Here is a 19,659-nt window from a genome sequence, read left to right as displayed (position 1 = left end):
CCCCCCCCCCCCCCCCTCTCTCTCTCTCTCTCTCTCTCTCTCTCTCTCTCTCTCTCTCTCTCTCTCTCTCTCAGTATATACATATCCTCTAATGAACAAATACAGTAATTAGTGAATACACAGTGTTCTCTGGGAAAGTGAATTAGTAATAATTTTAGAGATATGGTCCATAGAAAAATGTGTAAATTGGTGAAAGCTCCAGTGTAAAATTGATAGATATGTTCCACAAAAATTTGCAACATAGTGAAGTGCAAAAAGGTGTGGGGGTTGGGTCCACTCTATTGCTGTTGTAAATGCCTCAGGTAAAATACAAATGACTTAAAAGATTTGTCATGTGAAAACAAACTTTATTAATATGTTTAGTTTATGCAGATTAGAGACACTTATCAAATAATTAGCATTATATTATACATGAATTTACTTTTTGTCAAGTTATATATCATCTCTAGTACAAATGTTAATACTGTACACTCAGTTTTTTCAGGAACATCTGATTTGAATAAATGTAAATACCTAATTTTCAGTGTGGCATTAGAGCTAGTGATTGAAGCTGCATCATCAAGGTGCCAGTCATCCTTATCTGCTCTAAAGATGGGATTGGCGTCTAGTTTAGGGGATGTGCGACATGCTATGGCTGCACCACGGCACCCAAACCAAGATGGTACGGAGTCAACACAGCATCAACTCAATGAACACTTGACACGTCTTGTGGCTGCTACAGCTGCTTCAATCAAAGATAGAATGGTAGCTTTACAGGTAATACTTGCGTGATCATGAGTCTTCTGTCATGATAAAGTGTCCTGCATTACCCTTCATAATTTTAGTTGTATGAATGCATCTAACAGTGACCTTGTTGTGTATATGTATGTGTGTCTTATTTCTATGTTTCATGACAGAACCATAACTTATAGTGCCTGTTTTGTTTTTGTCATTAAATGTTCCACTAAAAAATTCGTGTAGCATTTCAATTAATAATTTTTTTAATTAGTGGTTTATTCCTCCACAATATACAAATCATTGGTCTTTACATGAGGAATATGCTTCAACAAAGCTGGAAACTGCTGCTTAAATTTCAAACAAGATGGTTAAGTAGTTAACTACAGTCTAAATGGTGGAGTCCTGCCCACCTAGATGGTAAGCGTTCACTTTGCTTTTAGCCGCCGTGTGATGTGGAATGTTTGTACCCTCTGCCCTCCCTGCTTGCTGTTTTGCTTTTTCATGAATCACAAAACAAACAAGCAATAATCCCACCAGGAATGATTTCCTGGTGGGATTATTGCTTGTTTGTTTTGTGATTCATTTAATAGTTTGCTGTGATTATTTGTGTTTGTGAAGAAATATGCAAACCCACAAATCATTTAAGCGAAGAGAGCATTAAGTAAAATGAAGAATGGTAAAGCACCTGGTCCATCAGAGTTCTAAATTGAAATTATCAAAGTACTAGGTACCTAGGGAAAGAAATGGATGCTAGATTTATTAAAAGCTATATGAGAAGAGTAAATGTCAAGAGATTGGGAAGAGAGTCTAATAGCAAATACAGTAGTACCTCAGGATACGAAATTAATCCGTTCCGAAGCGGCCTTCGTAACCTGATTTTTTCGTATCTTGAACCATATTTTACATGTAAATTGCCTAATTCGTTCCAAGCCCTACAAAAACACCCCAGTAAATTTTATAATAAAGTTAAATTTACCAATAAACAATGAAATACAACAGTTTGGACCATTCAATACCTAACTTAAACTTCATATACTACTAATATGTACTACTTACCTGTAAATAAAGTGTATTAGTGTACATGGTACAAGAAATACTGTACGTACATACGTATGTATTAAAATGTGGAACCTTACTTTTCGATTGAGGCGATCTCCGAAAGTGGCGACAGAGGAGGAGAATAAATGGCAGAAAACATGAACACTTAAATTTACGAAACACATTAAAAAATGGCAGAAAACGTTAGCTCTTAACTTTACAAAAAACTAAAAATTAAATTTTTTTTTGTCTTTTTTAGATTTTTAGATTTTTTTTTTTTTTTTGCTTTTTTATACTTTGTTTTTTTTTTTTACAAAATTTCCATTCAGTGGCGAAGAAATTGAAATTTTGTAAAAAAAAAAAAAAAACAAAGTATAAAAAAGCAAAAAAAAAAAAAAAATCTAAAAATCTAAAAAAGACATGAACTTCAGCAACTTTCTTGGGACCCATGACTATACGTACGTAATTGAGTTACTAATTAAGATCTCACACAACACGATAAAGTACAAAGCGAAATCACTAACACGAATTTACGTTAACAAACGAAATCATATATGAACGAACGAATTCCGCGTGCTTACGATAACGATGCTGCTACGGAGTGACCGAAGAACGCCCTTACGTAGATGCACGATGAGAGAGATGCTGACCAATAGGAGAGCAGGATTTTACAGTGGGTGGTGACTAGCATCAGGAACCAATGGGAGAGCGGGAAGATGGTGGAGAGTCTACTCAGTTGGCGGCGCGGGAGTTTTAAAATTGTTCTCAGTGGTCCGGGCAAATCTCGGGACTTTACAGCAACAACCTTTCGTAACCTGAATTATTTTCGTATGCAGAGGCAAAAAAAATCTTCGTATTTTTCTTAACTTGAATTTTTTGTAAGTTGGGGCTTTGGTATGTTGAGGTTCCACTGTATATACAAGCAAAAGGGAGATGTCATGGATTGTGGTAACTACAGGGGAATTAAACTAACAAAGCATGGTTTGAAAGTTTGAGAGAGGATACTAGATTTATTAAAAGCTATATGAGAAGAGTAAATGTCAAGGGATTGGGAAGAGAGTCTGATAGTAAATACAGTAGCACCTCAAGATACGAAATTAATCCGTTCCGAAGCGGCCTTCGTAACCTGATTTTTTCGTATCTTGAACCACATTTTACATATAAATTGCCTAATTCGTTCCCAGCCCTACAAAAACACCCCAGTAAATTTTATAATAAAGTTAAATTGACCAATAAACAATGAAATACAACAATTTGGACCATTCAGTACCTAAGTTAAACTACATATACTACTAATATGTACTACTTACCTGTACCTGTAAATAAAATGTTTTTGTACATGCAACTTCCCCGGCAGATATATACTTAGCTTATGTCTCTGACGTCCGACAGAAATTCAAATTTCGCGGCACACGCTGCAGGTAGGTCAGGTGATCTACCCCCCTGGCCGCTGGGTGGCAGATAGAGACCCTTCCCGTTCTAGAAACCAGATTTTCTCTGTCGCGGTAGTGTCAACATATGTTGTTGCTACCTCCTGACTTGATTTTCGTTTTTCATCGCCATCGATCTTCTGGGCTGTCTTTTGCAGGGAAGTACTGGGTCTTTGGTTCGGCATACGCTTTTATTGACTTTTTAATGAATTTGGCTTCGAAAATTTCGAAGAATATATGACGTGTAACTACCGAAATTTTTGGTAGACACTCACATACTTTGCAAGAAAGGGAAATATTAATATTTATTCATTAATACGTGTAATAAGTGTTAGAATTGATTGAGGAAATAAACTGACTTCCTACTTAAGGAAGTCAGTAAAGCATGTAACTAGATACGTTTCTTTTAAAAGTTTTTTGGATACTCGTACTAACAAGCAATTAGAGTATTAACAGTACTAGTAGTGTTGCATCCTCATCACCTTCTTACTTCGCAGAAACTTCAAATTCATAATTGCAATTTGAAGACAAGGATTGTGGCTCAAAATGCGAGCTATTAAAAGGTAAGAAGTGATTACTAGTGTTCCCCATTGCAGTGGAGGGTGCGTCTGATCGGCTCTGTCTCGCTCTCAGGCCTAGACCTCTTTCAAGCTCCCAAGCCCAGGGAGAAGGAATGTCGAAAGTCCGAAGGAGGTTTCAGAGAATCCCCACCGGTCAGGCGTCCCCTCGGCAGGTTCTGTAGAGCGTCCCAGACAGCCAAGGATAGCCATTGAAAAGGCATCCTTAAAACAGGGCGTCTCTTCATCTTACATCCGAAAAGACGAAGAATTGTATATGTTTTTGGAGTTTGGATGATCTAGCGCGTTCTTCTGAAACTAAGAAAAACTGAGCAAGAGCCTGCCAGGAAGCCGCGTTTCAGCAAGCTAGCGTGAGCCACGTTCCAACAGCCAGCAGCGAGCCGCGTTCCAGCAAACAGACTAGCGCGAGCCGCGTTCCAGCAACTGAGCACGAGCCGCGTTCTAGAAAATTTTTCTTGGCGCAAGGCGCCTTCAAAGAAACGTAGCGCTAGCCTGGCGCAAATTGCGCCAGAAAAACAGACGGCTAGAGCAAGGAGCCTTATAGTAGAGTGGCAATCAGAACGATCCTTCCTTTGAACGTTTCCGGGCAAGAGGCTCTTTCTAAAAGGGGTCTAGTAGGCGCTCGGAACTATCAGGGCGCACGGGACCTTCCACGCAAGCGGAACGTTCCAGGAGCGAGTCTCCTTTCTAGCGTGCGGAACATTCCAGGCGCGCGGAACTATCCAGGCGCTAGGCGCAAGGAGCCAGGCGCTAGGCGCAAGGAGCCAGGCACCAGAATATTCCGAATCTTCTTATAAGAGAGAGGTCAGTCACGAGGCTCCTCTTTGAGTTTTTAACTAGAGCAACTTTCCCCTGGCAAAGGTGCAAGATGTCGCACAGGTGGCCGTCGCTTTTGTCAGAAGGATTCTGATACTAAGCGAATGCCATTTTTCATTATTCAGAAGATCATGTGTGTTGGCAGTTCCTCTCAATGCGACTCTATCCTTCATTCATGCTCTTCCCTCGTTATGAAGAGGCAAGGAGCTTTGGGAGTTTTCTTATAAGAATCTCATCGACGTTTGGGGTATGATGGCGGATAGGAAATATCTTCTTCCTTCCGTAAACCCTACAGATGAACAGAATTCGCTCTTTCCGCGATTTATGAGGAAATCACGAAGATTTAAAGAGTTCCTGGATTAACTTCCTTCCTTAAGGAGATATATATACTCTTTCTATCGTTCTATTAACGAAAATAACGAAGATAGTTAAAATTTTGCCTTTCTCTATCTGCCTCGGCAGGGAAAGAAGGTAGTAGAGTATCTGCTGTATGAGAATACGATACGGCAAATCAGCACATACCGTAGTTACTTCTTTGCTGAGCAACTCAATTACCAGTATCCTTCCAGGAATTTCCTAGGAAGGACTACGCTTAAAGGGATTGTTAAGACAACACCTACTTAGCTTCTAGATTTATCGAAGTCTGGTTTCGTTTAAATATGCATTAATAAGAACTTCCTGAAGTTCGATAATAATTTTAGAAGATTCCTTTTTTGAATGGAGTAGCTGGCAACTCTGGAAAAGTAAGACCAGACGGCTAACGGAGACTGCTATCGCATAATCGCTTAGACCAACGCAGTACCATGTAGTTGTCGGTCATGAGTGGTCGGTTACATGTCTCCCTCCTGCGGGATGGAATAACTAACCGTGTCTCCCCCCTACAATCGCGGTTTTAGCCTCGGATTGAGGGGATAGTTAAGCAAACATAAATAAAATATTGTCTGCCTTTTGCTAAGAAGCTTTCAATAAGAAAGATATTACAACATTTCAATGCTGTTTACCGTAGGTAACATTATTAAAGGATTCTAACGCAGCAGAACTCTATATTATATAATGCTCTCATGCTTACAAAAGCATGGCTTATTAGAGTACATGCTTAGTGAGAAGATGAATGTAGTAGAGAATTCACTTTAAGACTACGGTATGGTCAAGTCTTATGCACATACCGAGGTTAACCACAGAATTCCTAGTATCCTTACAAAGTTTTCCTAGATTAATGCTGTTTACCACAATGTGACAGTATTATAAAGGATTCTAATACGGCAGAGCACGATATAATATAATTCTCTCATCCTTTCGAGAAACGCACACAACCTTTTTAGAATCGGATATTGCTCAAGAGAAGATGGGTGAGTCGGATGGGAAACATTCTCTTAGTGGCAGAAGTTGTTTCCCTGAATGGACTATACTATGTATATAAAAGTTTTTTCCTACTAAGAACGGAATTAACATGTGAAGGATGTCGGGTACCATAAAGGCACAGATGTTCTGGCACATAACCTAAAAAGAACTAGAAGGAAGCGCCAGCCTGGCGCAATGCGCCAGAAGCACCATCCAAGATATTTTCTCGTTTTAGCGAGTTATTAACCTAAGAGTCCAGTAGCCTCTCGGACAGCAGGCTCGGTAACGGCAAGATTCGTTCCTGATTTCGTTACCCATTTAATCGGAAAGGGGCCGTTTACAAGGAATGATGAATGATTTATTTCAATCACTTCGGCCAATTTCACGACTCTCTCATATCGCAAAGAGCATCGAGAATCTCTTTTTTCGCCCCTGTTCGCGTTAACAAAAGAGAACCTATTTGGGAACAGACACGGAACGTAACGATCCTTAAGAGGATCGATGCAAGATTTTGCATGTCCGTGAGAACCTTCTCGATCGAAGATAATAACTTTTAACGTATGTCTAACATTTATTGAAAAGAGTTGTGAGAACCTGCGGAAAGTCTTCTTCATAGATCTCTTCGCAAGGTAGAAGACGAACAGGCTTCCTATAGACTGCTTCCTTTTCCTCGAACCAAGAGAGGTAGCAATATATGTCATCTTTAATTTAAAGAAGGGGAATAAACTTTAGTTTCTTTTCCCCTAGTTATAAATTCTTAACAGATATTAAGATAAATGGGCGTCAAAGGAAGAGAGGATGAATGCCTCATTTTGGCCTTAGAGAGGTTGGATTCACAGAAGTCACGTTCTTCTCACAGCATGTTTCGTAAGGCTTTTCCAAGAGTATCTGGATATTCTATCAGAATCTATTATAAATAGACCTGAAAAACCTCTCCACTCTGAGTCTGTCCGCGTGCAGACTGACCAGAAGTGGACATGAATGAGAGGATTTTTCAAGGTAAATGACAATAGTCATTGCTGCAGATCGTGCTAGATGGAATGAAGAAACTGTCCTCTTCCGATACCTCTGTGAACCACATAGCAAGGTTTTTTCTTCACTTTCAGATGGAAGAATCACCTATGTATATATCTGCTATCAAAGAACGCAGTAAAAGGCTATACTCTGTCTCTACAAGGGGAATTAGAGATAACAGAGGATTAAGATCTTCGGGATCTTATACGATACCGCAATACGACAAGAGTAGGATATCATGTACTTCTTTTTGTGGCCACAGATTCCGTGTTCCGACAAAATGGAACTGCTCCTCATCAAACTTCTTTGAGAAAGTTTATGAAGGAATTCTTTGTTTCTCTTAGCCCTAAACGACCAAGAAGACAAGTGAATTTTTTGTGCATTGGAATCTCGCATCAGATTCAATGGAGACTCGGCAATGGGTTCTTGCCAGCATAGTATGTCTGGCAAAAGAACTAAAACCCTCTATTCCTGACGCAACGCTTTCAGATAGAAGTTTCGTTGCCCAGGCAGGGTACTTACATTTTCATCTACAGAAGAAGAGATGGTTTAAACGTTTGCCTACAGAGTCTTCGGGGTGCGATGAGGGCTCGAAATGCTTCCCAGAAGGTATTCAGAGGGATACAATAAGAGCTAGAAATCAGGGTTCCGCCCAATTTCAGCTCGGAGTCTCCTTCAACTTCCAGACTCCTTCCCTTCCTTCGGGCAAGGATAGGGAAGATTCTGCAACGAGGAACCTCATCATCATGTAAGAAGAGATCTCGTTAGCAAAGGAAGTATTCACGAAGGATCCTCCTCGGAGGAAGACTCATCTCTCTCGTATTGTCAGATATCCTGTCGCCTGTCGTCTACTGGATGTAGCTGACTACAATCACCTCCCCTTGCCAGGGGCCAAAAGCTCAAAGGGGAAGAATTTTCTTCCACCCTTCTCCAGTCTCCTGATAAACTATGTGTTTGTTTCAGGACTCTCGGACAATGTAGCGCCAGCCAGGCGCCAAATGCCAATACAGGCGAAAAACGCCAGAGGCGGACAGTTCCAAGGAACTCTGTCATGGTCGGATACTGAGAAGGAGCGGGCCTCCAACCTGGCGTAAATGCGCCAGAGGCGAACAAATCGGACAGATATAAGAGTGTCCGCTGTGGACATCGCCAGACTGCCTAGAGACTCTTCCAAGCTCGAAGCTCCAGCAAGTGTGGAGGAGCCAAGCCAGGCACGAGGCGCCAGCCAGGCTCTAGGAGCCAGCCAGGCTCTAGAAGCCAGCCAGGCGCCATCCAGGTGCCAGGCTCCTTCAAGGCTAGGCTCCAGTCAGGATTGAGGATCCATCCAGGTGCAAGGCTCCTTCCAGTAAAGAGAAACCTAAAGCTCTGTCATGTAAGAGGGCTAGTCCCCATTGATATGATACAGGTAAGGCTCTGCCATGTAAGTGGGTCAGCCCCCATTGGCATGATCCGAGAAGGTTCTGTCATGTAAGAGGGCTAGCCCCCATTGACATGATCCAAGAAGTTTGTCAGTCATAGGTCCCTACCTTGCTGAAACTCTTGAGGCATGCAGACTCATAGACAGTAATCATGAAGTCTTCTGCCAGGCTCCAGGTGCCTTCCAGGCGCAAGGCACCAGCCAGACGCAAGGCTCCAGCCAGGCGTGAGGCGCTAGCCTGGAGGGAGGAGCCAATCAGGCGCCAGCCAGGCGCGAGGCGCCAACCAGGCGCGAGGCGCCAGACAGGCGCGAGGCGCCAGACAGGCGCGAGGCGCCAGACAGGCGCGAGGCGCCAGACAGGCGCGAGGCGCCAGACAGGCGCGAGGCGCCATCCAGGCGTGAGGCTCCAGCCAGGCTCTAGGCGCCATTCAGGCGCAATGCTCCAGCCAGGCGCGAGGCACTAGACAGGCGCTAGGCGCCTGCCAGGCACGAAGCGCTAGCCAGGCTCCAGGCTTCACCCAGAAGAGATCTATATCAAAGAACGCCTTGGCCTTCTTTGAGACAATGTGATCTCCTAAGCATTTGATAAGTGCATTGATGATTCCTTCAAACAGCTGAGAATTAAAAGCGCATGAAGTGCGAGCTTTTCCGAATTCTTGTTCTTTCCTTAACAATATGTCATAAGGACATATTAGCTGTCACATACGGGAGATGCAACTCTGTGTTGACTTCCCATTATCCGAAGGATGTCAAGATAACCTACGAGGGATCCTTCTCTCTTGGTTGATACGTGTCTGCGGATACATTGCTGGGATAGGGAGCCGATACTGATCCTTAACTAGTGAGTTAAATTTTATTTAACGTCGTGTTTTTTCTTTGGGTTGTTTGAAAGGAGTTTGGGGATAACTCTTTTCAACTTAAGCACTAACCCTCGTGTTAGGATCAGGTGATCGGGATCGGTGTTGTGCTCCTTAATTATGCCACTAGGCATAGGCGTATTGTCATGTAAGAGGCTCTGTCGAGTAAATGGATAAGACCCCATCGACAGACCCACGAGAACTCTTAGCCATAGGTCACATCCTCGCTGAGGCTCTTGAGGCGAAGCAGATTCCTTGGCATTAGCCATGGAATCTTCCGCCTGAAAAAGTAGGAACCAAGGTTTTATTTATTTATTACCTACAACGTATGTTGTTTACCTGTCTATTCAGTAAATAGTTGTCTCTTACCCACCACCAAGGGTGTCAATCAGCTAAGTATATATCTGCCGGGGAAGTTGCATGTACAAAAATGATATTGTTAGAATACAATAAATTTTGTACATACTTACCCGGCAGATATATACGATGAATGGCCCACCCAGCCTCCCCTCAGGAGACAGGTGGAAGAGAAAATCTGGTTCTAGAACGGGAATGGTTCCTATTCCTGCCACCCAGCGGCAGGGGGGTAGATCACCTGACCCACCTGCAGCGTGTGCCGCGAAATTTGAATTTCTGTCGGACGTCAGAGACATAAACTAAGTATATATCTGCCGGGTAAGTATGTACAAAACTTTATTGTATTCTAACAATATCATATTAGTGTACATGGTACAAGAAATACTGTACGTACATACATATGTATTAAAATGTGGAACCTTACTTTTCGAGTGAGGCGATCTCCAAAAGTGGCGACAGAGGAGAACAAATGGCAGAAAACATGAACACTTAACTTTACGAAACACATTAAAAAATGGCAGAAAACATTAACACTTAACTTTACAAAAAACTTAAAATTAAATTTCACGGGGATTCTAGCTCGGTTGAGCCCGTAGCCCACATCGCTCCTTAGCTCAGTGTTCATGCATGCATGTTCCTTTGTTTAGGTCTGTTTAGGCTCCCTTAGGACATCTGTCCTTTCTTTTAGTCCTGCCACCCTGGCCGCCGCCCTCCATCCTTACGTATCGGCAGAGGCCAGCTCCCGAGTTGTTCGGCGCCCTCCCTTCTGGGTTGGCTAGCCTAGCTTCTCCAGGACATTGCTTTCTCTCTATCTGTTCATTTATCTTCTCTTCTCTGTGTTGCATTAGGCTATTTATGCATGCTTGAGACGGTTAGAGGTAGCCTAGGCCACTGCTTGGCCTGTCTTACTGCGTGGTCTTACCACGCTCACGGCGAGCCAGGCGATCGCCATGAGCCACCCGGCTACTGTCCCCACGCTTCCTCCCTCCCCAGGGGAGGGGAGTACCGCTCGCACACGTTGCCGATGGCAACCATCCGAGCTTCCTCCCTTCTTCCCCCTCTACACGGGGGGGATACGGGAGTTGGCAGGGGGACATCCGAGCCTGACTCAGCCCTTACCGTTCTCACCCCTTGGTTCCGGGGGGGTCTCCCGTGCGATCAGGCTCGGCTGGCACCCGGCTCGGCCGCGCTCGGACCTCCTCGGTTTCCGATCAGCTCTCTCTCACCCTGAGTCACCACCCTCCCCCACCACTCCGGCGGTGGGTCCCCTTGGCTCCGCCAGCCCTTAGGTGTGGTGGCTGAGAGAAGCCCCGCCGCATGCGTCTCTCTCGTATTGCCTTATTTTACATCTTATTGTTTTGTTATTATTTGTTATTCTGTTTCGCTAAGCCGGCGGAGATCCCGCTCACCATCCGGGTTCTCCTCCTGCCTGCGAAGTTTTGTTACGGTGGAGCTACGCTCCCCTGACTGGTTTTTTATTAGCCTCCTCATGCTCCTCCCCGCTGTCCTCGTACTCCTCGCTCCGGCGCATAGGCAGGTAACTGGTTTGGTGAATCTCCTTATTCCGCTAACACCGGAATCGTACTGAAACTATAGCAGGCTCACTTAAGGTAGATTCCTGGGTGAGCCCTTTGCCTGCGAGACGTTTGTTTGGCGGCCGCTGATTGGCTGGGAGCTGCCTACCTCCCGGTACCAGCCAATCAGCGGCCGCCAAACAAATGTCTTGTAAGCACAGGGCTCATTCAAGAATCCACCTTAAGTGAACCAGTTATAGTCTACCAGCTCTATCGGACACCCACCACTCACGCCAGGAGAGCAAGGGGAGGCTAACCCCTATGTCAATCACTCCGGTATCCTCCGGTGTCATAATATATCACTTCCTGGACTTAGTCCAATTAGTCAGTGTCGATACTCATGTATCTGTTCACTTACAGGCCACCCATTGCCAGGAATCTGGATGTAATGCCGTCCTACAGGACCCCTGTGGGCACAAGGTCTGCCGGACCCATGCTGTCTGCGCTATTCGTTACGGGGACACAGAGGTCTGGCACCACGAGAGTTGCTCTATATGTTATGATCGGAGTAAGTACCGTCCGGAGAACAACTGTTATATAATTTGGCCTATATGTATACAGTTCTAATAAGTGATATATCTATACATAAACATATAATTTTAGTCTCCCTAGCTTAGTATTTATACTAACCTTCTCTTACAGGCTGCTCAAGCCGTCAGGGACGCCGCGACAACCACCTTGAAAGCCTGGGTCGGCGGGTTCGGGAGGAACGTCACCAAGGGGCAGCCCTATATCCTCGACAAGAAGATGGCTGCTCTGATCTTCCCCAGCAGAAAGACGACCTCCTATGTCGACCCGGCAGCGGCGGCCCCGTACATCGCCACCATCCAACATCAGGTGGCTCAAGCCTTGGTGGACCCGGGGAACTCAGAGATCATCGACGACGTGGCGACTCTCAATTTGGACCTCGAGCCCATGGCGGTAGGGGAGACAGGTAGGACGTTAGATGAGGCAGGTTTGCTAGGGGCTCAAGGGCTTCCCTTGGGTCATTCTGGATCATCTTCCCCTATCCCTTCTACCTCTTCCTTCCAAGGATTTTTGGAGAGTCCACCCAAGCTATCCCTAAAGTTAAGGGAAAGCGGGAACCTAAGACCCTTGAGAAGACGCTGCCTAAGAAGACAGCGCCTAGTGCATCTCATAAGACTCCAGCTCACCATCCCGGAGCAGAGAAGCCAAATTCGTCTTCTTCTCACTCTAAAGGGTCCAGAGGCAAGTCCTCGAGGGACAAGGCTCAGCTCCTGTCTGATCCTGAGCCTTCGACCCCTACGGGGACGCACCCTAAGACTCCCGGCGGAAAGCAGGAACCTAGTTCCTTTGACTCAGAGGCCTTCACTGCAAACATCATGCAGCAAATGGGGAGCCTGGTTGGAAACTTAGTCCAAGATAAGTTTCAAGAGATGCTTTCCCACATCTCTTCTTCCTTCGAGGAGTCAGGCCAGTCATTTCGGAACATTTCGGAAAGGCTGGCCAGTCAGGAGAACCTGATTGCAGGTCTCCGGGAGAACCCAATGGCAGTTCTCCCCCAGCCCGGTGTGGCTACTCAAGCCATGCCGGACTACAACACCCTCCCTCCTTATATGGCGAACAATCCCTGGAGGATCTCGTCATATGCCCCCTTTACGGACGGGATGCTAACGTTGGCGGATTGTGGTACTCGAAGGCTTGAGGACTTCGAGTTCCACCCAGCTGACTTGCAACCCCCCTTTATTGGTTACGCCCGCCTTACGGAGGCAGCTATGAGGAGGGAGGATAAGATCCCCAAAGAGACTGTAATCTTCGGTCGGGATCAGGCTCAGCGAGATTGGCTGAGGAGCCTAGAAGAATGGGAGTGCATCAACACCAGGATGCAAGCCTTCAAGAGCGCCTTTACCATTTTTTGGTGGACGGAGAGACCCCCATTCCGTTCACTACAAAAGTGGAGGAGTTAACTCTACAGGCCGCAATGAGGGACGAACCGATGCCTCAGCTCCGGGAAACGGAGCCCACGTCTCTCCTCCTCCCAGGTACAGATGATCTTTGGGCAGATCTTCCAGCCACCTTTACGGTAGGGAAGCTAAAGCCGGATTGTGCTGTAACACAATTCAGCGAAAGGCTCCCCAGGCTCCCGGACAATCTTATCCAGGCGGAGTTTGATGCTAGAACCAGGTTAGGGAGGTCTCTCAATACCCTGGTTATGACAGAGGTTTCGGCCATGACCTATGATAACGAACCTCTGTTTAAGCTGATAGCCAAGTCACATCTGCACACGGTACAATGTGACTTGTACGACTTCGTTGTGGCAAGGCGTAACAGTAGAAAACACGTTCTGCAGGAAGCCACCATCTGCCATGAACCTAACAAGTTGCTGGCGGCTTCGATCTGGGGTGCTGATCTTTTCCCAGAATCGATAGTTAATTCTGTTCAGCACGAGGCAACAAGACTCAACCAGAGTCTTAAGGTTCGTTGGGGCCTTTCAAGCAAAAGGAAGCCGGAGTCGACTTCCTCAGCTAGAAAGCCTAAAAAGCCGAGGAAATTCCAGCCTTTCCAGGCTACCCAACAACAACAGGTAGTGCAGGCAGTGCCAGTCTCCCAAGTGGCACAGCCCTCCACTTCAAAGGCCCAGCCTCAACAGCAATTTCTGCTCTTGACTCCTCAGGGCCAGCCTTCTACCTCCTTTGCGGTCTCCTCGGCCTTCAACCCAGTGTTTGAAGGCCAAGCTTTCCAACCTTTTAACAGGTTCAGGAGGGGCAGCAGGGCTAGGGGTGCATTTCGCTAGAGGTGGCGGAAGAGCAACCAGCCGGGGGAAGCACCTACAAGGAGGGCGCGGGTCGTGACCTGCCCCAAGTCAGTGAGAACCCTCAGGTAGGAGGGAGGCTGTTCCTTTATCGACACAGATGGGGACGACACAGATGGGGGTTCAGCAATTGGGCACAGAGCATTGTGTCCAAAGGACTAGGGCGGAGCTCCATCCAAGACCTTCTATCAACAACCAACAACGGAATTGATGGAGTATGCCCAAGAGCTCCTTCAGAAAGGAGTAGTGTCAAAAGTCAGGCATTTAAAGTTTCAAGGTCGCTTGTTCAGCGGGCCAAAGAAAGGCTCAACCGAACGAAGAATAATTCTAGACTTGTCCCGTCTAAACTTATTCATTCGTTGCGACAAGTTCAAGATGCTGACTATCTCGCAGGTGCGGACCTTACTTCCCCGTGGGGGGGCCGTCACCACCTCTATTGATCTTACAGACTCATACTATCATATCCCAGTGGCAAGACACTTCCGCCCGTACCTAGGTTTCAGGCTAGGGAACCAGGCATTCTCCTTCAAGGTAATGCCCTTCGGGTTGAACGTGGCCCCCAGGGTATTTACGAAGATGGCAGAGACAGTAGTTCAACAACTAAGGTCCCAGGGGATAATGGTAGTCGTGTATCTGGACGATTGGCTCATTTGGGCAACAAGCATCGAAGAGTGCCACAAAGCAACGGTCAAGGTAATACAATTTCTGGAACATCTGGGGTCCCAGATAAACAGGACCAATTCCAGGCTAACACCGGACTCTCGCTTTCAGTGGCTCGGCATTCAGTGGGATCTGAACTCCCACACTCTATCAATTCCGTCGTCCAAGAGGAAAGAAATAGCCAAAGCAACCAAGCAATTTCTCAAGTGCAAGCAGACATCAAGGAGAAGCCAGGAAAGAATCCTAGGCTCCCTTCAATTTGCCTCAGTAACAGACGTTCTGCTGAAGGCAAAACTAAAAGACATAAACCGTGTCTGGCGCTCGAGAGCAAACAACAAGCCCCGGGACAAATTGTCAGCCATCCCGGCAATACTTCGCAAATGACTCCGCCCCTGGGCAGAGGTAAAAAATCTATCAAAGTCAATTCCTCTCCAGTTCCCCCCTCCGGCATTAGTTATCCACACGGATGCTTCACTAAGCGGCTGGGGAGGATACTCTCAGTACAAAAAAGTACAAGGGACTTGGTCCCTTCAATTCCGTCAGCTTCACATCAATGTGTTGGAAGCTATGGCGGTATTCCTCACTCTGAAAAGACTTCTGCCAGCCAAGGGATCTCACATCAAGCTGGTATTAGACAGCGCAGTAGTAGTGCACTGCCTCAACAGAGGAGGCTCCAAATCAAGCCATGTGAACCATGTCATGATAGCCATATTTTCTCAGGCAACCAAGCACAAATGGCACCTGTCCTCCACTCACCTAGTGGGAGTGAAGAATGTGATAGCTGACGCCTTGTCTCGCTCAGTCCCTCTAGAGTCGGAGTGGTCTCTGGACAGGCGTTCGTTCCTGTGGATCTGCCAACAGGTTCCAGGACTCCAGGTGGATCTTTTAGCCACAGAGTCGAACCACAAGCTTCCCTGCTATGTGGCTCCCAACCTGGACCCCTCTGGCTCATGCCACGGACACCGTGGCCGTAGATTGGAATCAGTGTAAGAAAGTATACATCTTTCCTCCAGTGAATCTTCTACTGAAAGTTTTGAGCAAACTCAGGACTTTCAAGGGACAAGTTGCCCTAGTAGCCCCCAATTGGCCCAAGAGCAACTGGTTCCCACTCCTGCTGGAATTGGGTCTCCGACCTCAACGGATTCCCAATCCCAGGCTATCTCAAGTAGTGCAAATGAAGACTGTGTTCGCTTCCTCAGGAATTCTCAAAACCCTAACTTTATGGACTTCATGAAGTTCGTGGCTAAAAGGGATGCAGATATCGATCCTCAAAGCATCCTATTCCTAGAATTGGATAAAAGAGAATCGACCCTTCGTCAGTATGACTCAGCCATTAAGAAACTAGCCAAATTTCTGAGGGGAACCGAATCTCAAACCATGACTACCAACCTGGCTATTTCCTTCTTCAGATCCTTATTTGAAAAAGGTTTAGCAGCCAGTACTATTACTAACCTCAAATTTTAGCCTCAAGAAAATTTATCGTATGGTTCTAAAATAGATCAAATATAGACCTATTTTTCTTACCATATTCTAGAGCTGTGACTCAGACTCAGACCAACAGAGACCTAGCTCAGTGTCATGGTTCTTAAATGATGTTCTCAAACTGGCCTCAGATACTGATAACAACTCATGCGATCTCTTACCCCTCCTGAGGAAAACATTATTTCTTTTAAGTCTGGCCTCAGGAGCCAGGGTATCTGAACTGTCGGCTCTATCTAGAGACTCGGGTCATATAGAATTTCTACCATCAGGAGAAGCTCTTCTCTCCCCAGATCGTCAATTTTTTGCCAAAAACGAGGACCCTTCAATGAGATGGGCCCCTTGGAAGATCCTCCCTCTTCCTCAAGACCCCTCCTTATGTCCAGTTACTGCCTTACAAGCATATCTGTCCAGGACAGCCATGAGATCCTCTGGCCCTTTATTTATGAGGGAAAAGGGTGGCACCATTTCCTTAAAAGGTATTAGACAACAAATTTTATACTTTATTAAACAAGCCAACCCAAATTCATTCCCCAAAGTCCACGAGATTAGAGCAGTAGCTACCTCGATCAACTATTTTCAACATATGAATTTTGATGATCTGAAAAAGTATACAGGCTGGACATCGCTGACAGTTTTCAAACGACACTACCTTAAATCCTTAGAAGCTCTTAAATTTCCAGCAGTGGCAGCGGGAAACAGTTTCCCCTGACACTGCCTAAGTAGTTTAGTTAATTAGATCCAGATCTCCTTTCTACCTGCCTCACTGACATCCTTCCTGCAATCCTGCCAACATGTACTCCCATTTTTAAAAGCCTTAGCTGCCAAAAAAGGATTTTGACGTAAGGAAAAATCTATTTCTGGGCGATTGGTTCGTGTCGCCAGCGAAATATCCTTTAATCCATTATTTCTAAGGTAAATGTACTAACACATACCAGAGAATAAATAAAATAAAGAAAAGGTCAGTACTACTGACTCGCTCACCCTCCAAGAGGGTGTCGGTATGAACACTATGGCGAGTGAGACCACTACCACGAACCACTTGCCAATAGAAATCTCCCACTACAAAATCCCCACTAGAGGGGAGCCGACCCACAGAGTGGGCAGCAACTACTACTACTCCATCCCATGCTGCCGACTGCTGCGCCTCTGGTGGCCATCCTGAAGTTAGCAGACAATCTTGAGCGCTGGGATGGGTAGGGTGGGATTTCGCTGGCGACACAAACCAATCGCCCAGAAATAGATTTTTCCTTACGTCAAAATCCCTTTTCTGGGCTCAGTTCGTGTCGCTTCGCGAAATCGTACCAGAGAAATAGCACAAGATTGTAAAGAAACTAATAAAATACATAAATAAGGTCTCAATAAAACATAAAATAAAATAAAGAAATATAATTGCTAAGAAATATACATATACACAATGATACAGAATAGAAATATTCCTTAAAATTAACTTGAAGTTAACATATATGTACAGGGCTAGCATGGAAGATATGTTTGAGCTTAACATCTGTGTATAGTTAATATGTACAAAGTAAATAAAGTAATTAATAATAAATTGAATTAGAACAAAACTTCGATAATAATATAATAAACAAATGTATATGACTTAGATACAAAACCCGTAACCATTGTTTTTAAATTTAAAAAAAAAAAAAAAGATGTGTCACCCTAGCATACAAAAATAAGGGGACCACATCATAGAGATAATTATATAACAAATCAATTGTGAGTGACCCTAGCAAAAGAATATGGGGGCACCCATGTACCACATAAAGAGCAGTAGACTCAAGGTAAACGTAGATGAACATGGTAGGTATAGACAAACTGTGGTTGAGATAGGTAGAAAGGAGAACTGGATCTTCTACTAAAGATTAAGCAGAGTCGGGGGAAACTATGTTACCCGCCGCAACTGCTGAAAATTTCAGAGCTTCCAAGGACTTTAAGTAATGACGCGTTAAATACTGTCGGTGATTTCCATCCAGTATACTTCTTTAAATCATCGAAATTCATGTGTTGGAAATAGTTAATTGAGGTGGTCAACTGCCCTGACATCATGTCTTTAGGGAAGGAATCAGGGTTGGCTTGCTTAATAAAGTACAGGATCTGTTGCCTGATACCTTTAATAGATAAAGTACCACCTTTTTCTCTCTTAAAGAGAGGACCCGACGAGGATGAGGATGTCCTGGACAGAAAGGCTCGTAAGGTCGATACTGGACAAAGAGAAACATCTTGTGGAAGGGGTACAACCTTCCACGGTTCCCACCTCATCAAAGGATCCTCATTCTTTGCTATAAAACTACGTTCCGGAGAAAGTAGAACTTCCCCTGTGGGGGAAGAAATTCTATATATTATCGTTTCTGAAGCCAGCTTTAGAACATCATTTAAGAACCACACGATAACTGACGTAGGCCTCACTAAAGGTCTAAGTCTAGCACAAGCCTTGGGAATAGACGAGAAGTAAGAGGCCTGTCAAGTCCATGGCTGAACCCGTTTGAAAATCTTTTTCAAGGCTGACTTGTTTGTCGTAATAGTGCTAGCTGCTAAGCCTTTTTCAAATAAAGATCTGAAAAAGGATATAGCTGAATTGATTGTCATGATTCTAATATCTGATTCTCTCAGGAAGGTTGCCAACTTTTTGACTGCAGCATCATACTGTCTCAAAGTTGAATCTCTTTTATCAGATTCCAAGAAAAGAATATTTCGAGGATCAATATCTGCATCTCTTTTAGCCGCAAACTTCATGAAGTCCATAAAGTTAGGGTTTTGAGAATTCCTGAGGAAGCGAACACAGTCTTCGTTTGTACTGACTGGGAGAGCCTGGGATTGGGAATTCGAAGAGGACGAAGACCCATTCCAGAATGAGAGGGTACCAATTGCTCTTCGGCCAATCTGGGGCTACTAGAGCTACTTGACCCTTGAACGTCCTGAGTTTGTTCAGTACCTTCAGGAGAAGATTCACTGGAGGAAAGACATAAATCTTCTCCCAGTTGTTCCAGTCTATGGACAGGGCGTCCGTGGCATAGGCCAGAGGGTCCAGGTTGGGGGCCACATAACATGGGAGTTTGTGGTTCGCTTGGGATGCGAATAGATCCACTTGTAGACCTGGAACCCTAACCCCGGAGAATCCATTGGAACGAACTGTTGTCCAGTGACCATTTCCGACTACAGAGGAAACTGATCGGGATAGAGCATCTGCTATGACGTTTCTCACTCCAGCTATATGGGTGGATGGAGAGGTGCCAACTGAACTTGTCCGCCAGGGAGAAGATGGCTACCATGACATGATTCAAGAATGTCGTGACTTGGAGCCTCCCCTGTTTACACAATGGACTACCACTGCGCTGTCTCTAAAACTAGTTTTATGTGGGAGTTCTTTGGCGGACGTAACCTTTTAGAGTCAGAACACTGCCATTGCTTCTAGTACATTTATGTGAAGCTGGCGGAACTGGGGTGACCAGGTTCCTTGAACCTTCTTGAACTGAGAATATCCTCCCCAGCCGCTTAATGAAGCGTTCCGTGTGGATGGTAATCCCCGGAGGAGGAAACTGAAGGGGTACTGATATTGACAGGTTCTTGACTTTTGCCCAAGGGCGTAGACGATTCCGCAG

General features: G+C 45.2%; 1 protein-coding gene across 1 annotated transcript in view; it reads left to right on the top strand.

The window, feature by feature from the left end:
- LOC135215781 (vacuolar protein sorting-associated protein 51 homolog) overlaps window positions 1-19,659 on the top strand; it is a 98,911-nt gene that overhangs the window by 6,145 nt on the left and 73,107 nt on the right. The window contains exon 2 of the mRNA XM_064250732.1: window positions 525-756. Within this exon, the coding sequence (XP_064106802.1) occupies window positions 525-756 (232 nt within the window). The remainder of the gene's footprint in view (window positions 1-524; window positions 757-19,659) is intronic.

The sequence above is a fragment of the Macrobrachium nipponense genome, chromosome 5 (genome assembly GCF_015104395.2).
Source record: "Macrobrachium nipponense isolate FS-2020 chromosome 5, ASM1510439v2, whole genome shotgun sequence".
NCBI classification, from domain to species: domain Eukaryota; kingdom Metazoa; phylum Arthropoda; class Malacostraca; order Decapoda; family Palaemonidae; genus Macrobrachium; species Macrobrachium nipponense.
The sequence above is the reverse complement of the archived record's forward strand: the minus strand, read 5'-3'. Positions and strand labels throughout refer to the sequence as shown.